Source organism: Oncorhynchus kisutch, linkage group LG3 (assembly GCF_002021735.2).
Source record: "Oncorhynchus kisutch isolate 150728-3 linkage group LG3, Okis_V2, whole genome shotgun sequence".
Taxonomy (NCBI): domain Eukaryota; kingdom Metazoa; phylum Chordata; class Actinopteri; order Salmoniformes; family Salmonidae; genus Oncorhynchus; species Oncorhynchus kisutch.
This window is the reverse complement of record NC_034176.2, coordinates 30,963,288-30,988,553: the sequence shown is the minus strand read 5'-3', so window position 1 is coordinate 30,988,553 and position 25,266 is coordinate 30,963,288. Positions and strand designations below refer to the sequence as shown.

The following is a 25,266-nucleotide window of genomic DNA, read 5'->3' as shown; positions in this document are numbered from 1 at the left end:
GTGTCTGTTGGAAAGCCAACTGAACCAGGTTTTCCTCTAGGATATTGCCTGTGCTTAGCTCTATTCTGTTTCTTTTATCCTAAAATAAAAACTCCCCAGTACTTGCTGATGACCAGCATACCCATAACATGATGCGGCCACCACCATACTTGAAAATATTTAGTGGTACTCTGATGTGATGAGTTGTATTTGCCCCAAATGCTTTGTGTTCAGGACATAAAGTTAATTTCTTTGCCACATTTCTTGCTATTTTACTTTAGTGCCTTATTGCAAACAGTACACATGTTTTGGGAATCTTTTTTTATTCTATACAGGCTTCCTACTTTAAACTATAGTTCCTCCACAATACTAGCCATTAAACTCCGTAACTGTTTTTAAAGTCACCATTGCCTCATGGTGAAATCCCTGCGTGCTTTCCTTCCTCTCCGGCAACTGTGTTGAATGACACCTGTATTTTCGTAGTGACTGGGTGTATTGATACAGATGCCAAAGTGTAATTAATAACATCATCATGCTCAAAGGGATATTCAATGTATGCATTTGTATTTTTACCCATCTACCAATAGGTGCCCTTCTTTGCGAGGCATTGGAAAACCTCCCTGGTCTTTGTGGTTGAATCTGTGTTTGAAATTCACTGCTTGACTGAGGGACCTTACAATTATCTGTATGTGTGGGGTACAGAGATGAGGTAGTCATTCAAAAATATGTTAAACACTTATTGCACACAGAGTGAGTCCATGCAATTAATTATGTGACTTGTTTAGCACATTTTTACTCCTGAACTTATTTAGGCTTGCCTTCATTTTTAATGAATTTGTAAGAAGTTCTAAGCATAATTCCACTGACATCTTTGGGTATTGTGTGTGTGTGTGTGTGTGTGTGTGTGTGTGTGTGTGTGTGTGTGTGTGTGTGTGTTGGCCAATGACAGAACATCTCAATTTTGATACATTTAAAATTCTGTCTGTAACCACAAAATGTGTAAAAGTCGAGGGATGTGAATACTTTCTGACAGCACTGTATTTAGGGATATATTTAGTTAACTTATGGCCTGCTGGCCTTATTTACATGTGATAATCTGGTTTTACACGACCATGACATCCGCCATGTCTGAGCTAAGTGACAAATGACAGCTCATAGTATATTACCCCGAATAGATTGAATTTCCTTTTTAAGGTGAAAATGTATGATTGAGACGTTACCGTAGCGTGACAGTGAGACCGACACGCACCGTGGGCAAGTTAATTAAGGAGTATATCTTTGCCATGCAGGTAGTTTGAAATAGTCACTGTTACTGAAAATGTAGTTACCATTTTGAATGCAAAGGCAAGGGCTTAGACTATGGCAGTGTTTCATCAGTGCTCTCTGCAGATGAGTAAAGTCACAGCCCATGAAAAGAGAATTGTGTTTCAGAAAGAGTGTGAATTCTGAGAGAAATAGAGCTAGGACAGTTTGTAGAGTATGAACTGAGAAAGGACCCAGACTTTAGTCTACTACCTGCCTTCCCAGAGCCGATGATTAATGACAGCAGCCTGGTTTTCATTATGGTCCTGATTGCACTGCCGTCCCCAAGCCCCTTCCCATTAAAGCTGAGCAGTAGTATGGCTGAAGGTCCAGGTTCAGCTCTCTACATGGAGCCATCATATTGCACCGGTCTGATCCCCATCAGGTACAGTTGACTGCTTATAACACAAGCCTACCGAATACTCCGAGGCTAATTATCAACACTTGTAGAACACTGTTTCCACATCATCTCCAGATGGAGATGAACCGTTGTTTGCCTGGGAGTTTTAAAATGTTAACGGTGTATTTCAAGTTTGAGAAGAAGTGACCATTGTGATTTAAGGGCTATTCTCTTGTCCCCCTAAACAGAGGCAGCCAGCAACAAGCTGCAGGGCAGTAACATCTTCACCATAGCCAAGCGCACGGTGGAGGGCCAGGACATGCTTTACATGTCCATCAAACTGTCCAATGGCATCTGGGTGCTGGCTGAGCTGAAGGTGCAGGCTGGAAACCCCAACTACACGGTGAGTTCAGGGACAAGGAGGGACAGATGACAACATTACTAATGGAAAGAGACATCTATGAAAGAGGAGTGGGTAGTGTTGTAGTTTACCAAGCTACTAAAGCTACCCTTAAGAGTAGTATAGTTTACTTAACTACTTTTTCAAAGTAACGGCACAGCCAGAAGAGGACTGGCCACCCCTCATAGCCTGGTTCCTCTCTAGGTTTCTTCCTAGGTTCTGGTCTTTCTAGGGAGTTTTTCCTAGCCGCCGTGCTTCTACACCTACATTGCTTGCTGTTTGGGGTTTTAGGCTGGGTTTCTGTACAGCACTTTGAGATATCAGCTGATGTAAGAAGGGCTTTATTAATACATTTGATTGATAGTTAACTACACCACCATTCAAAAGTTTGGGGTTGCTTAGAAATGTTCTTGTTTTCCATGAAAACATACACTACCGGTCAAAGGTTTTAGAGCACCTACTCATTCAATGGTTTTTCTTTATTTTCTACATTGTAGAATAATAGTGAAGACATCAAAACTATGAAATAAAACACAAGAAATGGTAACCAAAAAAAGTTTTAAACGAATCAAAATATATTTCAAGTTTGAGATTCTTCCAATAGCCACCCTTTGCCTTGATGACAGCTTTGCACACTCTTGGCATTCTCTCAACCAGCTTCATGGGGTAGTCACCTGGAATCCATTTCAATTAACAGGTGTGGCTTGTTAAAAGTTTATTTGTGGAATTTCTTTCCTTAATGCGTTTGAGCCAATCACTTGTGTTGTGACAAGGTAAGGGTGGTTATACAGAAGAGAGCCCTATTTGGTAGAAGACCAAGTCCACATTATGGCAAGAACAGCTCAAATAACCAAAGAGAAATGACAGTCCGTTACTTTAAGACATGAAGGTCAGTCAATCTGGAAAACCATCAAGCGCTATGATGAAACTGGCTCTCATGAGGACCGCCACAGGAATGGAAGACCCAGAGTTACCTCTGCTGCAGAAGACAAGTTCAGTAGAGTTACCAGCCTCAGAAATTGCAGCCCAAATAAATGCTTCAGAGTTCAAGCAACAGACAGATCTCAACATCAACTGTTCAGAGGAGACTGTGAATTAGGCCTTCATGATCGAGTTGCTGCAAAGAAACCACTACTAAAGGACACCAATAAGAAGAAGAGACTTGCTTGGGCCAAGAAACACGTGCAATGGACATTAGACCGGTGGAAATTTGTCCTTTGGTCTGGAGTCCAAATTGGAGATTTTTGGTTCCAACCGCCGTGTCTTTGTGAGACACGGTGTGGGTAAACGGACCAACTCTGCATATGTATTTCCCACCGTGAAGAATGGAGGAGGTATCATGGTGTGGGGGTGCTTTGCCTGTGACACTGTCTGTGATTTATTTAGAATTTAAGGCACACTTAACCAGAATGGTTGCCACAGCATTCTGCAGCAATACGCCATCCCATCTCTGTGTGCTTTCGGGACCTTTAACAGAATGTGTCTGGCAGAACGGGTGGAGGAGTTATCTGCAGTAGATATCTCAGATAGGGGGGGGGGTGAGGCCTAAGAGGGTTTTATAAATAAGCATCACCCAGTGGGTCTTGTGACGGGTTTACAGAGGAGTATAGAGTGCAGTGATGTGTCCTATAAGGAGCATTGGTGGCAAATCTGATGGCTGAATGGTAAAGAACATCTAGCCGCTTGAGAGCACCCTTACCTGCCGATCTATAAATGACGTCTCTGATCTAGCATGGGTCATCTGAATCAGGGTTAGTTTGGCAGCTGGTGTGAAAGAGGGATTACGATAGAGGAAACCAAGTCTAGAAAAGGGCTGTGTACTGTCTAGCCATACTCCAAAGTACTTGTATGAAGTGACTATCTCAAGCTCTAAACCCTCAGAGGTAGTAATCACACCTGTGGGGAGAAGGGCCTACTTCTTACCAAACCACATGACCTTTGTTTTGGAGGCGTTCAGAACAAGGTTAAGGGCAGGGAAAGCTTGTTGGACATTAAGAAAGCTTTGTTGTAGAGCATTTAACACAACATTTGGGGAGGGGCCAGCTGACTATAAGACTGTATCATCTGCATATAAATGGCTGAGAGAGCTTCCTACTGCCTGAGCTATGTTGTTAATGTAAATTGAGAAGAGCGTGTGGCCTAGGATTGATCTTTAGGGTGCTCCCTTGGTGACAGGCAGTGGCTGAGACAGCAGATTTTCTGACTTTATACACTGTACTCTTTGAGAGAGGTAGTTAGCAAACCAGGCCAAAGACCCCTCGGAGACACCAATACTCCTTAGCCGGCCCACAAGAATGAAATGGTCTACCGTATCGAAAGCTTTGCCTAAGTCAATAAAAATAGCAGCACAACATTGCTTAAAATCAAGGGCAATGGTGACATAATTGAGGACCTTTAAGGTTGCAGTGACACATCCATAACCTGAGCGGAATCTAGATTGCCCACCAGAGAGAATACGATAGACATCAAAGTTTTTCCAACACTTTTGCAAAATAGAAAAAGGCCTATAACAGTTAGGATCAGCTTGATCTCCCCCTGTAAATAAAGGACGATGCGTGGCTGCCTCCCCAGAAAGGAGAGAGAGTCTGAGTTATGGCTTTTTCTTTGCAACTCTTCCTAGAAGGCCAGCATCCCGGAGTCTCCTCTAAACTGTTGACGTTGAGACTGGTTTTGCGGGTACTATTTGATGAAGCTGCCAGTTGAGGACTTATGAGGCGTCTGTTTCTCAAACTAGACACGAATGTACTTGTCCTCTTGCTCACTTGTGTACCGGGGCCTCCCACTCTTTCTATTCTGGTTAGAGACAGTTTGCGCTGTTCTGTGAATGGAGTAGTTCCCAGCATTGTACGAGATCTTCAGTTTCTTGGCAATTTCTCGCATGGAATAGCCATAATTTCTCAGAACAAGAATAGACTGATGAGTTTCAGAAGGAAGGCCCACAAATGCTGATGCTCCAGATACTCAACTAGTCTATAGAAGGACAGTTTTATTGCTAATTTAACTAGGACAACAGTTTTCAGCTGTGCTAACATAATTGATAAAGGGTTTTTCTAATGAGCCTTTGATAATGATAAACTGGTAATGATAATGACTCCCAGATGGCCCAGTGGTTAAGGGCGCTGTACTGCAGTGCCAGCTGTGCCACCAGAGACTCTGGGATCGTGCCCTGTCTGTGCCGTAACCGGCCGTGACCGGGAGGTCCGTGGGGAGACGCACAATTTGGCCTAGCGCCGCCCGGGTTAGGGACTCCTGTGGCGGGCCGGGCGCAGTGCGCGCGGCAGGTGTTTCCAAGTTGCCAGGTGTTTCCTCCGACACATTGGTGCGGCTGGCTTCCGGGTTGGATGGCGCTGTGTTAAGAAGCAGTGGGCTGTGTATCGGAGGACGCATGACTTTCAACCTTCGTCTCTCCCAAGCCCGTATGGGAGTTGTAGCGATGAGACAAGACAGTAGCTACTAAAAACAATTGGATACCACGAAATTGGGGAGAAAAAGGGGTAAAATTAAAAATAAAGACAATGATAAACTTGGATTAGCTAACACAACGTGCACTTTGGAACACAGGAGTGATGGTTGCTGATAATAAATCATATTTGTAGCCGTTTCCAGCTACAATAGTTATTTACAACATTAACCATGTCTACCTTATATTTCTGATCAATTTGATGTTATTTTAATGGACAAAAATGTGCTTTTCTTTCAAAAACATTTCTAAGTGACCCCAAACTTTTGAACGGTAGTGTACATGAAAATGTATCATATCTTAATCTGAAATGTCATAGACTACAAATTGTAAGAACAGATCACTCAGGAGTCAGATGTTAACAGAATGTGTAATTTACACACAAACTGTGTTTCAAGTGAGAATCAGGCAGGTCTGATGCCAAACACACAAACGGCTACTACCAAGCTGCTGCAAAATGTACAGTCGTGGCCAAAGGTTTTGAGAATGACACAAATATACATTTTCACTAAGTCTGCTGCCTCAGTTTGTATGATGGCAATTTGCATATACTCCAGAATGTTATGAAAAGTGATCAGATGAATTGCAATTAATTGCAAATGAACTGAATCCCCAAAAAACATTCCCACCGCATTTCAGCCCTGCCACAAAAGGACCAGCTGTCAGTGATTCTCTCGTTAACATAGGTATGAGTGTTGACGAGGACATGGCTGGAGATCACTCTGTCATGGTGATTGAGTTCGAATAACAGGCTGGACGCTTCAATAGGAGGGTGGTGCTTGGAATCATTGTTCTTCCTCTGTCAACCATGGTTACCTGCAAGGAAACACGTGCCGTCATCATTGCTTTGCACAAAAGGCCTTTACAGGCAAGGATTTTGCTGCCAGTAAGATTGCACCTAAATCAACCATTTATCGTCTCATCAAGAACTTAAAGTAGAGCGGTTCAATTGTTGTGAAGAAGGCTCCAGGGCGCCCAAAAAAGTCCAGCAAGTGTCAGGACCGTCTCCTAAAGTTGATTCGGCTGCGGGATCGGGGCACCACCAGTACAGAGCTTGCTCAGGAATGGCAGCAGGCAGGTGTGAGTGCATTTGCATGCACAGTGAGAAAGACTTTTGGAGGATTGCCTGGTGTCAAGAAGGGCAGCAAATAAGCAACTTCTCTCCAGGAATAACATCAGGGACAGACTGTTATTCTGCAAAAGGTACAAGGATTGGACTGCTGAGGACTGGTGTAAAGTCATTTTCTCTGAATCCCCTTCCCGATTGTTTGGGGCATCTGGAAAAAAGCTTGTCCGGAGAAGACAAGGTGAGCGCTACCATCAGTCCTGTGTCATGACAACATTAAAGCATCCTGAGACCATTCATGTGTGGGGTTGCTTCTCAGCCAAGGGAGTGGGCTCACTCACAATTTTGACCTAAGAACACAGCCATGAATAAAGAATGGTACCAACACATCCTCCAAGAGCAACTTCTCCCAACCATCCAGGAACAGTTTGGTGACGAACAATGCCTTTTCCAGCATGATGGAGCACCTTGCCATAAGGCAAAAGTTATATCTAAGTGGCTCGGGGAACAAAACATCTCTATTTTGGGCAGTGTTGCCAACAAATTTTCAGGTTAAGTTGCTAGAGGCAGGTTGGTTTGTTGCTAAATGACATTGTGATGTCATTGCATGATAACATAAAACTGTGTCATTACGTAGAATACACTATAACATTACTCAAACTGACTGGCCAGCTCGGCAAAAAATATGATGCCTGTGCACGAGCTGAGCTCCTGCTGCTCACGTCACTCACAATGCACTTTTGCAGCCCGGCACTTGTGTTGTGGCAGAGTGTGTGACAGAAAAAAAATGTTTTTGTGTCATTTAGAGTTTAAATGCTTTCATTTTAGCGTCACTTTTTAAAAGTTGCTAAAGGTTCCAAACACATTTTTAAAAGTAGCTAAATTTGTTGCTAGGTGCTGTTTATAGAAAAAAAAGTTGCCAGGGTAGTCTGAAAAGTTGCTTAATCTAGCAACAAAATTGCTAAATTGCCGTCACTGATTTTCGGTCCATGGCCAGGAAACTCCCCAGACCTTAATCCCATTGAGAGCTTGTGGTCAATCCTCAAGAGGCTGGTGGACAAACAGAACCCCACAAACTCCAAGCATTGATTATGCAAGAATGGGCTGCCATCAGTCAGGATGTGGCCCAGAAGTTAATTGACAGCATGCCAGGGCGGATTGCAGACGTCTTGAAAAAGAAGGGTCAACACTGCAAATATTGACTCTTTGCATCAACTTCATGTAAATTGTCAATAAAAGCCTTTTGACACTTATGAAATGCTTGTAATTATACTTCAGTATTCCATAGTAACATCTGACAAAAATATCTAAAGACACTGAAGCAGCAAACTTTGTGGAAATTAATATTTGTGTAATTCTCAAAACCTTTGGCCACGACTGTAGTTACATTTACATTTGAGTAATTTAGCAGTCGCTTCTATCCAGAGCACACATTTTCCTACTTTTCCATACGGGTCTCACTTGGGCATATATGCAGTTCACTACTCCACACTGGGAGTGAATAAGAATAACTTTAGTGATGGCAGAGAGGGAGGGGAAAGATTGATGGGGATGAGAAAAGGAAACGGATCAACAGGGTGTATTAATAACAATGAATGGGGAAAAGGTAGAGTAGAATGAAAGATGTGCGAACATGTGGGTTGAACTTGAGTTAAGGGGGTTAAGACATGAACTCATGAGAAGAAGGGTGAAGTGTGATGAGATAATGATTGATAGCAGAGTGACAGGGACACGTGTGAGTGTGTTTCTGGTTGGTGATTCATCATCATTACCATCTCTGTTCTTCATTAAGTCTCTATGCTCGGTCTTTCTCCTGAGGAGTCTGTGTGTTTCTGTTGTGATGCATGCGTGTCAGTATACCGTTGTCTGCTCACTTGTTTTAATAGCTGTAGCCCAGATTATTGTGCCTGACTAGTCCATAACAGTGACCTTGATGTGACCCCTCAGTCTCATGTTTTTATTCATGAGGAGAAAGCATTTACTGTCCTTTTTTTGTTTCCCACAGTCCAGATGACTCCATTTATGTCATTCAATCTGTCTTAGTCTATCTGTTTCAAATGTAGCCTTTTAAATTGAAATCCTCCACCGTTCATTATTGGGGATTCAGCTTGACTTGGCTATTTTGGTATTTTCTTTCATGAGATACAAGGCTTTTCAGTCAGACATGAAATGACTCAATTGAGGTGTTTGATCAATCCCTGACTGTTTGTTTTGGTCTTAACATTTTTGTTGTGTTTTTCTGTCTCTGGTGATTGGTTTAGTTCAGGCTGAGTGTGACACGAAAGAAACTATGTGGATTCACCCTCTTCCTGTCAGTTGCCTCCTGTCTGTCTGTGTCTTTCCTCTGGTCTGTCTCGGTCCGCTGGGCTGGGGCCCATTTAGACTCTTCCTGTCAGTTGCCTCCTGTCTGTCTGCCTGTCTTTCCTCTGGTTTGTCTCGGTCCGCTGGGCTGGGGCCCATTAGACTCTCTTCCTCCCTACAGATGGTCACCATCAGAAGCTCTGTATCCAACACTAAAGATGCTACATCTGCCTGTGTGCAGCATGCATGCTCTCTCTCCTCCCTGTGCTGCTGCATGGATTTGATGCACGCTCTGTACGACATGAATATCAACCTGACGCACCCTTGTGTTGAGGGGCTATTTTTAGCCTGTGAAAAGAACAGTTTTTGGATTTTACTCAGCCTTCCACAGATTCCTTTAGAAAGGCAGTAAAGCTAAGAGCTATACCAGGGATCATTATGGTGATAATGACCCTAACTTGGTCTCCTCTAACCTAATGTTGCTCAGCCCAAGGCTCCTCCAGCACCCTACCTAATTGGTCCCAGTTGTCCCATGATACCCAGGTACTTAGCGCTACCTTTTGAAGTGGAGCTCACCCTCACCTCCTGTCCCCATGGCAATGGCATGACCAATGGCAGGGTGGCTAATTGCAGTGATGTGGGAGAATGCTGAATGCTGCTCTGGCACAGCCACCATCACGACCGTGCCATCTTTCTTCTCTCCTTTCTTCTCTCATGCTTTCTGGCTCTCGCATCCCCTTATATGGTGCAGCAATCTGAGCATCTTTACGTTTTCCTACGTCTCCTGCACACCTCCAACCGTTCTCCATCCACTACCCATCTGTCATGTTTCTACCAATCCCTATTCTCCAACGCTAATTCTCATATTCACTCAGACAGGAAAATTATTCAGCAGCATTTCCAAAGCCTTAAGCAGAATGCCCACCATGTAACCTTGCTGATCAGAGCTTTTGAGCGAGATGGAATGTACCAACACAGTGCTGGGGGAACTGCCATTGCCTATGGCGCATCAGTGTGATCTCCTGTCCTATTGGTCAGCGAAGGACCAGGCCCGAGCCCCTGTCTGATGGGACTTCAAATGCCTCTGGCCAGTTTACTGATAACTGTAAATAGAACTGGTAAGCACGAGCCAACCGGAACTCTCTAGATCAACACACAATCCCTGGCACCTCAAACACACAGCTGCAGTAGTACTGCATCAAACACATGACTACAGTACTGCCAGCATGTGCTCCCTTTTAAAACACTGCGCTGGGAATATTAGCTTTCCTGTGTGAGCTCTGATGAAAAGGAAACCGCCTCCCACAGCCGTATTAGATCCTGCAGCAACAGACTCACTAAACATCACAAGCAGAAGGGGTAAGAGAAAAGAGGGGAAGGGGGGGTTGAGAGGGAATGAGGGGAAGGGGGGGGTTGAGAGGGAATGAGGGGAAGGAGGGGGGGTTGAGAGGGAATGAGGGGAAGGGGGGGGGGGGGGTTGAGAGGGAATGAGGGGAAGGGGGGGGGGGGTTGAGAGGGAATGAGGGGAAGGGGGGGGGTTGAGAGGGAATGAGGGGAAGGGGGGGGGGGGTTGAGAGGGAATGAGGGGAAGGGGGGGTTGAGAGGGAATGAGGGGAAGGGGGGGGGGTGAGAGGGAATGAGGGGAAGGGGGGGGGGTTGAGAGGGAATGAGGGGAGGGGGGGGTTGAGAGGGAATGAGGGGAAGGGGGGGGTTGAGAGGGAATGAGGGGAAGGGGGGGGGGTTGAGAGGGAATGAGGGGAGGGGGGGGTTGAGAGGGAATGAGGGGAAGGGGGGGGTTGAGAGGGAATGAGGGGAAGGGGGGGGTTGAGAGGGGAATGAGGGGAGGGGGGGGTTGAGAGGGAATGAGGGGAAGGGGGGGGGGTTGAGAGGGAATGAGGGGAAGGGGGGGGGGTTGAGAGGGAATGAGGGGAGGGGGGGGGGTTGAGAGGGAATGAGGGGAGGGGGGGGGTTGAGAGGGAATGAGGGGAGGGGGGGGTTGAGAGGGAATGAGGGGAAGGGGGGGGGTTGAGAGGGGGATGGGGGGGGGGGTTGAGAGGGAATGGGGGGGGTTGAGAGGGAATGAGGGGAAGGGGGGGTTGAGAGGGAAGAGGGAGGGGGTTGAGAGGGGAAGGGGGGGTTGAGAGGGAATGAGGGGAAGGGGGGGTTGAGAGGGAATGAGGGGAAGGGGGGGGGGGGTTGAGAGGGAATGGGGGAAGGGGGGGGGGGGTTGAGAGGGAATGGGGGGAAGGGGGGGGGGTTGAGAGGGAAGGGGGGTTGAGAGGGAAGGGGGGGGGGTTGAGAGGGAATGAGGGGAAGGGGGGGGGTTGAGAGGGAAGGGGGGGGTTGAGAGGGAATGAGGGGTTGAGAAGGAAGGGGGGGAATGGGGTTGAGAGGGAAGGGGGGAATGGGGTTGGGGGGGGTTGAGGGGGGAGGGGGGGGGTTGAGAGGGAATGGGGGGAATGGGGTTGGGGGGGTTGAGGGGGGGTTGAGAGGGAATGAGGGGAGGGGGGGGGGTTGAGAGGGAATGAGGGGAGGGGGGGGGGGTTGAGAGGGAATGAGGGGAGGGGGGGGGGTTGAGAGGGAATGAGGGGAAGGGGGGGGGATGGGGGGGTTGAGAGGGAATGAGTGGAAGGGGGGGGGGGGGTTGAGAGGGAATGAGGGGAAGGGGGGGGGGTTGAGAGGGAATGAGGGGAAGGGGGGGGGGGGGGGGTTGAGAGGGAATGAGGGGAAGGGGGGGGGGGTTGAGAGGGAATGAGGGGAAGGGGGGGGGGTTGAGAGGGAATGAGGGGAAGGGGGGGGGGTTGAGAGGGAATGAGGGGGGGGGGGGTTGAGAGGGAATGAGGGGGGGGGGTTGAGAGGGAATGAGGGGAGGGGGGGTTGAGAGGGAATGAGGGGAAGGGGGGGGGGGTTGAGAGGGGATGGGGGGGGTTGAGAGGGAATGGGGGGGGTTGAGAGGGAATGAGGGGAAGGGGGGTTGAGAGGGAAGAGGGAGGGGGTTGAGAGGGGAAGGGGGGGTTGAGAGGGAATGAGGGGAAGGGGGGGTTGAGGGGGAATGAGGGGAAGGGGGGGGTTGAGAGGGAAGGGGGGGGTTGAGAGGGAATGGGGGGAAGGGGGGGGGGTTGAGAGGGAATGGGGGGAAGGGGGGGGGTTGAGAGGGAATGGGGGGGGTTGAGAGGGAAGGGGGGTTGAGAGGGAAGGGGGGGGGGTTGAGAGGGAATGAGGGGAAGGGGGGGGTTGAGAGGAAGGGGGGGGTTGAGAGGGAATGAGGGGTTGAGAAGGAATGAGGGGAAGGGGGAATGGGGTTGAGAGGGAAGGGGGGAATGGGGTTGGGGGGTTGAGGGGGGAGGGGGGGTTGAGAGGGAATGGGGGGAATGGGGTTGGGGGGGTTGAGGGGGGGTTGAGAGGGAATGGGGGGAATGGGGTTGAGAGGGAAGGGGGGGAATGGGGTTGAGAGGGAAGGGGGGGAATGGGGTTGAGAGGGAAGGGGGGAATGGGGTTGAGAGGGAAGGGGGGAAGGGGGGGTTGAGAGGGGAGGGGGGAATGGGGGGGTTGAGAGGCAATGGGGGGAATGGGGTTGAGAGGCAATGGGGGGAATGGGGTTGAGAGGGGAGAGGGGAATGGGGTTGAGAGGTAAGGGGGGGTTGAGAGGGAATGAGGGGGGGGGGGGGTTGAGAGGGAATGAGGGGAAGGGGGGGTTGAGAGGGAGGGGGGGTTGAGAGGGAATGAGGGGGAAGGGGGGGTTGAGAGGGAATGAGGGGAAAGGGGGGTTGAGGGGGGGGGGGTTGAGAGGGAAGGGGAGGGGGGGGGTTGAGAGGGAATGAGGGGTTGAGAGGGAAGGGGGGGGACAGTTATTTATTTATTTCTCTTTTTTTTCTGCTCCAAGCTGATAAGATGGCATAAGAGGCAGCATGTATAATGCTAATGAATTCTCCCCAGCAAATGAAATTAAATGCCTCTAACTAAAATCGGAGGAGTAAGTTATTCACCCTTTCTTCTTCTCTTCACACATGAGTAGGTGAAGCTGCTGAAACAATTACAGTGCTTGTTAAACAGACAGTGTTTAAACTCCAGCCATTACAGTTGCAATGGACTAGCTGACTAGACTAGCATAAGGAGCTTTTCTTGGAGGTATGAAAGAGTGGCCAGGCGCATTAGACTTTATCCCGTCTATACAGCATTCATCATCCCTGAAACGGCTCTCGCTGTTAAAAGGCTGTTCTGTCGCGTAAATGACCAGTAAAAGTGTGATTCTGTTTTATTTCACTCGACTATAGTTTATCTCTCAAAGCACTTGACTCCTGAGAAAGACGAGGGCAGCAGTTGCTCCACCAGGATGATGATGATGATGATGATTAGCTGTTTTTGTTGGTTTTGTTATTAGATAGAAAATGATTATTGTTGACCGTGCCTAGCTTTTCTGTCTGTCTAAAAGAAAATGAATCGTTTCTACCTGTGTGTTCTCTGGCATGTCAAAGTGTTTGCTTTGGATGAATATCTGAACTAGTCTTATTGACTAGAGGTCCTCTCAACACCTGGCTGACAGAAACAGACTAGCATGTCCTTGACCAGCCAGACCATGTGGTAACTGTCTCTTCTCTCCTCAGATCTCTCTGAAGTGCAGAGCCCCAGAGGTGTCCCAGTGTGTGTTCCAGTGCTACGAGGCAGTGCTGAAGAACTGAACCCCTGACAGGGCTGAAGTAGGGGGGAATCCTGAGGCATGGGGAATCCTGAGGCATGGGGACTGGCCCTGACTGGAGGGCGTTCCTGGACCCCCGACCTACAGGCTTCTGAAAGGCCCTTTTTTCTTTGTAGAATCTCCAAACCTGCTGTCTGTGTGCCCTCCCTGGGGACCCTGGTTTCTGTTTGTTCTCTGTCTGTCACCCAAACATTTACCCTCCTCCACTCTACAAGTCCTTATCTGATTCAAACTATGTCCATTTTTAAAACTGCTGAGGTCTCTGGCCCACATGATCCCAAAGCTTTTTCTATAGACCCATTTTTTTTCACTCACGTCAATAGTTGGGACCGGCCTTTGACTTCACCTTCACCTGTGGTTGTATGTGGGTGGGTGTTTCCCATTAACCCACCCAGTCAAGTCTGATTTCTATGAGACATCACTACCCAGTCAGATCTCCCTTATAAGATGGCTTAACCCCAGTTCAACCCCTGCTGCTCTGATCCAGTCCACCCACCTCCCATGAGCCTCTAGTCTGAGGGACACCTGGGCGATGTGTTCAGACCGTGCTGTTAGAGGAGGAGGCTGTGATGCGATTCTTGCTCGTTGTGACTGTTTCTCCTTATCTCCCCCGATGCCTCCTCTTCTCATGATTATCTCACCTCGCATCTCTGCAAATTAGTACCTATATTTAGTGTGTGTGTAATTAGCAGTTCAATCTCCGCTGTCAGCATACCTCAGTGCTTCACATTAAAATGTGACAGTACAGACTGTTTTTCCACATCTCTGGGCTGTGAAACACCTGCTGTGTTGCTGTTCTGTCACCTCACAACTTCCTCTCAACGTCTCCACACACATGCTCTCTCAGACGCGTTCCTCCTTTTTTGTTTTAAAGTGAATTTGATGTCCCAGCTAGTAAAAGACACTAAATGGTCCATGTGAGTTTCGTTTGTTGTTGGCTCATGTCATTGGTGTGCCCATTGTTTGTTTGTTTTTTGTACAGAACCTCTGCTGTTTCTTGCCCTCTCACTACCCCCCCCATGTGTGTGCATGTATTTGTGTGTTGGGGTGCATGTGTGCTATTTGTTATTTCCGAGGGTTGGAGTAATGTATAATCACCACTACTATATAAAATACCTATCTCTCCCAAATGCCTTGCACCTTTCCTCTCCTCATTCCATTATCTATTCCTGGCTTTGTTTGTAGTGTGATTAGATGTTTAACTCTGGGCAGGCTAGCGAGGGCCACAGAGGTTTGGGGACGTTTCTGCTTTGTGCTCTGTCAGTGTTCCATGGGCTCTGCCACTTTGTTGCCTTCTCCCCTCTTAGCTGGTCAAGTACCTCTGCCACCTGTCATAAAGTGGCTTCAAACCACCTGTATGTTCTGTACTTTACCTGTATAGGAAACTAACTATATAGGTAGCACACATCATGAAGTCTTTTGTATGAAGAAAATCAGAACAACTCAACTTCACCATTCTTGTTTTTACCTAGTGTCTCTTTGGGGAAATAATTTGATATTTAAACTTTTGAACTCTCTGGACCAGCTCCAAAGAGGGAACTCGCTATTTTACTGCATGGAGATTAGTGGATTTACATCTGTCTGTGTCTCTGTGTGTGTCTGTGTGTGTGTGTCTCTGTGTGTGTGTGATAAGCTGTAAAATAGCTGAAGGCTAAATCAATTTTTTTGACTGACTACATTTGAAACAACTATTAAAAATCAGATATATTCACAAATGCTTCAATTGCGATCTTTTCTGAATTCACATGAGTCATCCATCAAGAATGTAAGTAGGATGTATTATATTGTAAGAATGAAGTAATAAAGAGGACTAAGCCGATCACAGTGGTTAGTATTGTACTAGTGGAATTTACACTATGATGAGCAACTCTTCCACATTTTGGCACCTATGCAGACAGTGCTTGGACTGGCAGTATAGGACAGATTTAAGTCTTAAAGGGGAAGACAAACAAGTTGTTAGGCATTTTACCGTGACCTTCGAAAGGTACAGGACTGTCCACACTTGGTTGAGTAAGCACTCTATTTTTACAGCATCGTTGGTCACCCTTCAAAAGAACAGCTTTGCATACTAATCCGATGCTCCCTCGTCTCTCATCCATGTGGCCATGAGTCCCGAGTGACGCTTTATCTGGACTTCTGCTTTATTTCTCCCCATGACGGACTGGGAGCTACAAGATGGTCAGGGTTTGAAGTGAAATGCAACAATTTCAACGATTTTACTGAGTTACAGTTCATAGAAGGAAATCAGTCAATTGAAATAAATTCATTAGTCCCTAATCTATGGATTTCACATGTCTGGGAATACCGATATGCATCTGTTGGTCACAAATGCTTTTAAGTAGGAGCGTGGATCAGAAAACCAGTATCTGATGTGACCACCATTTGCTTCATGCAGTGTGACATCTCCTTCACATAAAGTTGATCAGGCTGTTGATTGTGGCCTGTGGAATGTTGTCCCACTCCTCTTCAATGGCTGTGCAGAGTTGCTGGATATTGGCGGGAACTGGAACATACTGTTGTACACGTCTATCCAGAGCATCCCAAACATTGTCAATGGGTGACATGTCTGGTGAGTATGCAGGCCATGGAAGAACTGGGACATTTTCAGCTTCCAGGAATTGTGTACAGATCCTTGCCACATGGGGCTGTGCATTATCATGCTGAAACATGAGGTGATGGTGGCAGATGAATGGCAAGACAATGGGCCTCAGGATCTCATCACGGTATCTCTGGGCATTCAAGTTGCCATCGATAACATTCAATTGTGTTCGTTGTCTGTAGCTTATGCCTGCCCATTCCATAACCCCAAAGCCACCATGGGACACTCCGACATCAGTAAACTGCTCGTCCACATGACGCCATTCACGTGGTCTGCAGTAGTGAGGCCAGTTGGACCTACTGCCTATATCTCCAAAATGATGTTGGAAGTGGCTTATGGTAGGGAAATTAACATTATATGCTCTGGTGGACATTGCTGCAGTCAACATGCCAATTGCACGCTCCCTCAACTTGAGGTATCTGTGGCATTGTGTTTTGTGACAAAACTGCACATTTTAGTGACCTTTTATTGTCCCCAGCACATGGTGCACCTGTGTAATGATCATGCTGTCATGCTTCTTGATATGCCACACCTGTCAGGTAGATGGATTATATTGGCAGAGTAGAAATGCTCAATAACAAGGATGTAAACAAATTTGTGCACAACATTTGAGAGAAAACGACTTTTGGTGTGTATGTAAAATTTCTGGGATCTTTTATTTCAGCTCATGAAACATGGGACCAACACATTATCTCTGAGCTGTACCCACTAAATCTATAAGCTGCCTAGAGTGACTGGGGAGGGTGGATAAGCTAAACCACTCAATTCTATGGTTGGTTTGTTGACTGGAACCCAAATCTTGTTTGCAGTGCTCAGTCTTACCAGCATTGGGTTGAAAAACTTCGATACATTCATATTCCTCATACCACCACGCACACAGTATAGGGGACTACATTGAGCAGCCTGTGAAGGATGGCATGATAATGTCTTCTCTGAGAATCTTCAGGATTTGTTATTTGGTATTGAGGTGTAGTTTCTGTGAGTGATAAAGAACTATCTTCATATTGTTGACACTGAAGTGTTATTACCATAATTATAATTATTGGACCCTTGCTAATTTACTTTGCCACTACCAGTGTGTATGATATTGATCAGGCTGTAATAATGAATGTCTCACACAAGGAGCTGGCCAGCAAGGCTGTGTTATCAGAGCAGTGCAGCTGGGCCTGGAGTGATAATTACGAGCGGATCCGGGGTCAGTGCTGATCAGTTTCATTCTTTCTCTCCACACTGCAGCTGGCTGTGGACATTATCACTGATATTGACTTCATCCTCACTGTGGTGTCTCTTACCTGTTTGTGTGTGCGCGTGTGTGTGTGAGAGTGGCGGGGTTGTATGAGGTAAGGTTTATAAAACACATTGTGTTTCTGTTCAGTGCCTGAACTAAGCTACAGGACTGTTTCTCTCACACAGACTGGAATATGTTCCGGGATTCATCCGTTGTCATTGAGGAGTTTACCACATCAGTCACCGGCTTAATTAATAAGTGCATCGCCCATTTCCACTCAACAGTGACTGTATGTACATACATATCCCAACGAGAAGGCATGGACTACAGGCAACATCCGCACTGAGCTAAAGGCTAGCGCTGCTGCTTTCAAGGAGCGGGACACTAATCCAGACACTTATAAGAAATCCCATCAATGCAGGACCAAGATAGAATCCACTACACCAGCTCTGACGCACGTCGGATGTGGCACGGTTTGCAAACTATTACGGACTACAAAGGGAAACCCAGCCGCGAGCTGTCCAGTGACGCGAGGCTAGCTTTCACTAGCAACACTGAACGATGAATAAGAGCACCAGCTGTTCCACATGACAGTGTTTCCCGCTCTCCGTAGCCGATGCGGGTAATACCCTTAAACAGGTTAACCTTCACAAGGCCGCAGGGCCAGACAGATTACCAGGACGAGTACTCACGAGCATGCGCTGATCAGCTGGCAAGTATCTTCACTGACATTTTCAACCTCTTCCTGACCCAGTATGTAAGACCTACATGTTTCAAGCAGGCCACCCAGCTAGCAATGAGTAAACGGCCCAGAAGTGGCCCTCTTCTGGAGGGCCGGAACTGATTGTGTTTTTTTATCACAAACAATGAGAAAATATAGAAAAATCGATAATGAAATGTTAATTATATTAAGCAGCCCGTGTAATCATCTGCCAGAGAGTAGCCCCAATCAGCCCGAGCCCCAAATAATACATTTGGGCCAGATAACTGACACTGGGAATCGGCCCGAGCTCAATCCCCACATCCTAGCCATAAGTAATACTGCTGAAAGCGTCCCACACTCGGGCCACATGACGTCGGCCGAGTCTGACTCTCAGTCGAGTGTCCCGACTCTGCCGGAATCCACTGTGCTAGCTGGGCACCATAGTCCCTGTGCCCAAGAATACCAAGGTAACCTGTCTAAATGACTACCGTCTTGTAGCACTCACATCTGTAGCCATGAAATGCTTTGAAAGGCTGGTCATGGTTCACATCAACACCATCATCCCAGACCCACTCCAATTCTCATACCGCACCAACACATCCACAGATGACGGAATCTCTATTGCACTCCACACTGCCCTTTCCCACCTGGACAAAAGGAACACCTACAGTATGTGAGAATGCTGTTCATTTACTACAGCTCAGCGTTCAACACCATCGTGCCATCCAAGCTCATCACTAAGGACCCTGGGATTAAGCACATCCCTATGCATCTGGATCCTGGACTTCCTGTCGGGCCGCCCTCAGGTGATGAGGGTAGGCAACACCACATCTGCCACGTTAACCTTCAACTTGGGGCCCCTCAGGGGTGCATGCTTATTCCCCTCTTGTCCTCCCTGTTCATGCAGACTGTGTGGCCACACACAACTCCAACACCGTCATTATGTTTGCAGGGGACATGAAGGTGGTGGGCCTGATCACCAATTACGATGAGACAACCTACATAGAGGAGGTCAGAGACCTGGCAGTGTGGTGCCAGGACAACAAATTCTCCCTCAACAGCTCTGTGCTGCTCTGCAATGCAAAGAAGTATGAGTTGCATATCACCGTAAATGCTGCAAAGCTAATGGAGATGGCAGATTGACCATGCAGCGCCCTTAATTGTCTGGCTGGCACCAAACTCCTTCACTGTGTACCACATGAGTCGCGTCATCCAGGCTAGCTGCATAAAGGCCTGTACCTAGAACACTTTGATGGAAATAAATTAAATTAATACATTAGGTTAACTGTCACTATTTTAGGACTTTGGCTAATCGAATTATTTTACAGAAAAATAAAGACATTGATGCCATGAACTTTGAAATTTGTGTTGCATGTATTTCAAGTGATTCGCTGATTCTGTTGGACACATTTCCTACTGATAATTGTGAAGAACTGTTTTGGCATGACCATTTTCTGTGTAGGTTGGTCGATATACTTTTACTGATTTAATTGACTTTGACATCATTGAGCTTTACATTAACCTCACTGAAGCTATATTGTAAATTATAGTCTATTTTTAATCCCCTAAACAGCCCAAAATATGGAATTGTTTCGTTTTTATTAACAATGAGGTGACTTAAAATTGGTCGATGCAACAAGAACACACTGTGCTCACCTGGATCAGTTTATTGAGTGTCTCTCTCGGCATCCATCACTGAAATGACAGCACGTTGTCAACCTCACTCGCCACTTGTTTCTGTGAATTCATGACAAATGAATTCAAGACAAATGGTGATGTTTAATTTGAGGCTAAATATTAATGCAAGGGAATCATACATTTTATTACCACTGTTGCTTTAGGAGCAAGTATACGGGATGTGCCTCATATTAATGGTGTAGTATAATAAATCATGTGTGACAGCTTAATTGCCACCCGAGGTATTGTTATTGATAGGTAGCCATGTTTCATCCATCCATCAATCAATTGTGCGTCAGCCTTACTCAATGGAAGTGTAAATACAACATGCTGCCTCTTCATTGGAACCTCCTTTGAGGAAAAACATTGAAATATAAATTTGGTAGACACGTCACCGTCCATCATTCGTGCTCCAATTAGAAGTACCTGCCCTCTAAATGTTTAGCTCATTACACAAGATCTAAGCAGGACTATCATGGTTATTGGTAACACGCACATAAATACATGTTAAAGGTGACAAAAAGCGTACACATTAAATCACGCACCTACGCACGCACACACATATACACACAAGGCACGCGCACGCCTAGCAGACACACCAGTGCGCAGGGGAGATGCATTTATTTCATGCCCTTGCAGCAGTGGGTCTTCTGTCATCGTGAAGAACAGATTATGCTCATTCATTCCAGAGCACGTGGGAATATATCCGTAGCTACGGGGCTAGTGAATTATAGCGTGCCTCTCCAATTAGCTTTGGTGAGCGCATGGATTCAGTTGTATTGGTGCATCTGCTGGAGAAGAGTGAGAGATGCGAAGAGAATAATTGTACAGACTGAAGAACCGCAAGAAAAGCATTAATGGCCTAGTTTATATTGAGAAGAGTCATACAGTGAGTGGGATTTTGTACCTGTGGAAATTACGAGGGCGGATTTTGTGCCCCCTCGTAGTGTAAAATGCTGTGGGAGGTTTTTCCCCAAAATTGCGAACAGTTTTTTCCTCTCCCTATGGAATAAGTAGATGCGTAATATGTCTAATTTCAGGTGACTGTTATGTTTTTTTTTAAGTACTCTAAATTGGTTTCAACGGGGAATATTATACACTCACGGCTAAGGGACCGTCTTAAAAGTGCAACCAGCAGAACCTAGTGTTTACAGGAAAACCTCATGTTTGTCTAAATTAAATGATAATTTTTTTCCCCAAAACATTTACATTTTGAAAAAGTTATAAAGAATGAATAAGCCTATCATCTTCCCCTATGATTTTTTTCTGCAGGGGTGACAAGGGTAGGGGTGGGGGAGTTTGGGTTGGGGTTTAATAGAATGACTATGACAATGTCACTTCTGGTGACTTACAAAAATACATTCTACTTCAATATTCAATTATGTTGACACCATCTGAAATATAACTGATGAGGGCCACTGCACTGTAGGGAGATGAGCAAGCTGTGGCTGTACACTCATGGCTCTCATTCAAACCCCTGCTTCCTCTGTTTGTTACAAATATATATGTTGTAACTTGCCAAAAGTTAAGTCTAACTTTCAATACCTTCCTATCCATATGAGCTATAGACCTACAAACAAGTGTGGTGGTTTTCTATACTTCTCATATGAAAGGTAGAGCTTGGCTTGTTGCAGATAAAATGCTGTGTGTGATGACAGTGCACATAATAAGAACTTTTGAGGCTACATTCCTGTGTACCGAATAGAAAAAATAAAAGTTAAATGGGTTTCCATCGCAAAACCATCAACTCTACTGATGGTTTTATTACAAAATGTTGTATTATATAGCGAATGTGTCCACTCTGGCGATTTAGTCAACAGCTCGCAGACACAGTGCGGATATAGCCTACATGATAAGATTATTATGGACAAAATAGCAGCAATATTTTTATTTGTCAAACGGCAGCCAAGCATCAATCGTCATGTCACCAGAATAAGACCCTTGATAGTTATTGGAAAGGAGCATCAAGCTCATCACCGTGCACTTTCACCACCCTGTGAAATTCATCATAACTTGCTGTATTTCATCTGTAGCATAATAAACAGCATGCTTTCCCAAGTCATAGTGGGAGGACCACGCAACATATCATCACATGACTCCAACTTTATTTCGATATGATGGTTGCTATAGAAATATTTGCAGGTAAAAGCATTTCCACTGCCATTTCTCACATAATAAATTTTACAGACACAAAAAGGTCCCACCTTGTCTAGCGTATTTTGTTTTGTCAACATTTGGAAAGTTTACCGAGAAATTACAGTAACTGTTTCCATCAGGCCTGTCATGACTTTTATTTATTTGACATGTACTTTGCATAAATAGGTTGAATGGAAACCTGGTTAGTGTTGTGATGAAGGCCACTGATGAAGGACATGGCGTCAATCATTTATTAACTGTTCAAATAAAATACAGAATTTTTTTATGCCAATTTTTTGTGGCCAACACATCAGGAAAGTGTTAGTTACATAGGGCGGAGAGTGGATTAATGAGCTATAATTACTGCCAGGAGCCAGGCAGACAGTCTCCATCACCCTGGCCAGGCTCATGTGGCTGGGCAACTGGGTGCACGCTGGAACAGTATGGTAGATTGCCCAAATTGGGAATTTAGCCAGGACACCGGGGTAAGAACCTATTCTCTTACGAGAAGTAGGCTTAACATGTTAAACTATTCAATATCCAGAGAGTCAAGACACATTTTAATGCCCCTTCCGAAAGATGGCATCCTCCACAGGGCAATGTCGTAGGCACAATACCCAATCAACCCCTAGAACCCATGCCCTCAGCACTTGTGGAGATTAAAGCTTGTGAAGATTGGTATACAGATGTAGGATCTGAATTTGAGCCAGTTTACTACAGCAGGAAAATAATCTTGCAGCAACAGTTAATGTGTATTATAATTACTGGATATTTTTTGTAGGGGTTGATACATTTTTCCTTGCGGCAAATCAAGCCCGACATTTTAAAGTGGAAATTACAAATTTTAGAAGCCTTTTTAAACTTTGAATAAACTACACGTTTGCATTTCCTGCAGTGCAGGAAAATTGTTAGCCACAAAAGAGTGATCAAATTAAGATCTACATCTGTAAGCAGTATGTTTAAACTTCCACTTAGCCTATAAGAGGGCAAGTTGGAGCTATTGCCATATTGCTTATACCTGTCAAATCCACTCAGATCTCTACAAGTGCATATAGGGTGTATGGGGTTTAGGATTGGGCTGTATACCATTTACAGGAACATTTGGTGTGTAATCCCACATTTATAACCATATAGGATAGGAGACACAGTTCATTTCATGCAGAGGCAAGCCATCATTTGGGGTGAAGGGATTTAATATTGCAGAGTGGTAATAAAGTTACCTTAAATTTTGAAGTGTTAGTTTTCATATGTGGAAAGAAGTGAAAGGCGCTCAACCAATGTGAGTAAAGATGCAAAACAATTATTAGATCAGCATAGAAAACTAAAGGCGCAACGCTTGCTCACTACAAAAAATATTTTTTATTTCTGGCTTCTTCAATGGCTTTCATCAAAACGATGACACAGATGGAATGGGCAAGTACATACAAGGTCAAAGCGTGACCAATTTAGATTTTATTTTGGGAGCACTGTGCGAAAAAAATCCAATAAAAAATTACATGCGTAACAATATTTTGCTGCAACACTTCTCTAAATGGCTCAAACAAGTCAGGCTGAAACCTCACCTGTCACTCAACAGGCAGGCAGCACACGGTCTCTCAGCATGCACTCAACGAGATTCTTCCAAAATAGCAAAGATACTGTTTTCCATGTTGCATCTAAATATGAATCCACATGTTTCCTCTATTATATAATATTAGTTTGTTGATCTTGCTCTTTGCAAATTGAAAGTTAGTTAGTCTAAGGAAGCTGGTATGTGCCTAAAGCTAATCGCTAACTAGCTAGCTAAATACCCTTTAGCTAAATGCACTAGCTAAGGCAAAGCAAACATTAGCTCTTGTACAGGTTGCTACCAGTGGTGGTCTATATCAGCATGTTGTTTGTGCAAAGAAATGTTCTAAATCAGATAGCCTATTTTAAAATCTTTGTCTAAATGTAACATCTTTGCATCTATTCAAATGCTATTAGGGTCCCCTGAGAAACAATGACCAGCACTTTGATTCCTCCCCTGTCATTACTCCTACCTGTTCATTTGTTGTCATGCCAAACAACACCATAGAATTAGAGTAATAATTATATTTTTATGATTCCAACAGTTCACCCAAGTGTTTTGATCTATATCGCAAGTCAAATGGCAATATATTGTTGAAAAATCACAATTAGATGTTTTTGCCCATATTGCCTAGCAACCTGGTTACCTTACCATTATGCAAACATTTGGAAAGAAAGGAAAAGGATATATTCTTCAAGAGATGTGCTGTAAAAGCAAGTAGGATTCATATAGGCCCAATGTAGACTATATCTCAATCAATTAATAATATATATTTGTCTGGTGCTCCTAAAATGTTTATGTTAGGAGCACCAGTGCTACCAATGGACATTCATTTCGAGCCATGAGAACATAGATAATTGGAATAAGGGAAGACAATGAGCAAGGAAACTATTCAACCGGCAGTGCCAATGCGAGGTGTGGCTGTCAATACAAGTAGGTCCACAGGGTAAGAGGTACCGTTGTCAATGGCTCCACCTAGTGGAATATATGTTAAATATGCATAATATTGAAAATAATTTCAACCATCTGGATATAGAGCTACAGAAAATGATCTGTATGTGAACAAATAAACCCAATTGTAATATCATAAATATTTGCAAAAAAATACAATGGTAGGAAGTTGGAAAAAATGAAAGGTGTACCTTTTCATAAGAGCTCTAAATGAACCCACCACACTTGTTTGTAGATCTGTAGCTCATATGGATAGTGAGTTATTGAAAATAAAACCCATAACTGGAAATAAACATATAAAATCAGTGCAATGGAAAATGGAAATTCTAATGGGTGGACTATGGATGAGGGAGGTATGTGACCTAACATCAAGTGGTTTTACAGGTATATGTATTTTGGAATATTCGTAGAAAATCAAAGGGGAGGAATGTAGAAAAAAAAGGTATTCCTTTCATAAGAGAGGCAAAGGAACCCAATGCCCTTGTCTGTAGTTCTGTAGTTCATATGGATAGGAAGGTATTGCAATTTAGACCTGTAACAAGAAATATGCCTATAAAATCAGAGAAGTGGTGATCTGGAAATATTATTAATATAGCATGGATGAGGAGGTCAGTGACTTCACATGGATAGGAACCTTCAAATATAGCACCCTTAGTAAGAGAGGTAACTAATTAAATGGGGCCTTCAGCGACTGGAGGCCCTGTGCAGTGTGTGTAATCTTCATATAGGTCTAACCGTCCTGAATGGGAACGCAAACCATTTTTTTTGTTGCTTACACACAATCACCATTATTGCACTTTTGTGACGGTCCCTAAACCACGGAGCGCAAGAAAACAGTATATTGCCTCCTTTTTGGCTCTGTTAAGGGAAGATTTCGAC

The 25,266-nt window shown here is 45.0% G+C and overlaps 1 protein-coding gene across 8 annotated transcripts in view; it reads left to right on the top strand.

Annotated features, from left to right (window-relative positions):
* LOC109880372 (AP-1 complex subunit beta-1) overlaps window positions 1-15,259 on the top strand; it is a 53,309-nt gene extending 38,050 nt beyond the window's left edge. For 3 of the 8 annotated variants that reach the window (XM_020472596.2, XM_031804097.1, XM_020472589.2), the window contains 2 exons: window positions 1,870-2,024; window positions 13,453-15,259. In XM_020472596.2, the coding sequence (XP_020328185.1) occupies window positions 1,870-2,024; window positions 13,453-13,527 (230 nt within the window). In that variant the 3' untranslated portion in view covers window positions 13,528-15,259. Of the gene's footprint in view, window positions 1-1,506; window positions 1,667-1,869; window positions 2,025-13,452 lie in introns of all 8 variants that reach the window. The other 5 variants (XM_031804104.1, XM_031804109.1, XM_031804106.1 and 2 more) reach the window with 2 other exon arrangements.
* Window positions 15,260-25,266: the final 10,007 nt, after the last annotated feature.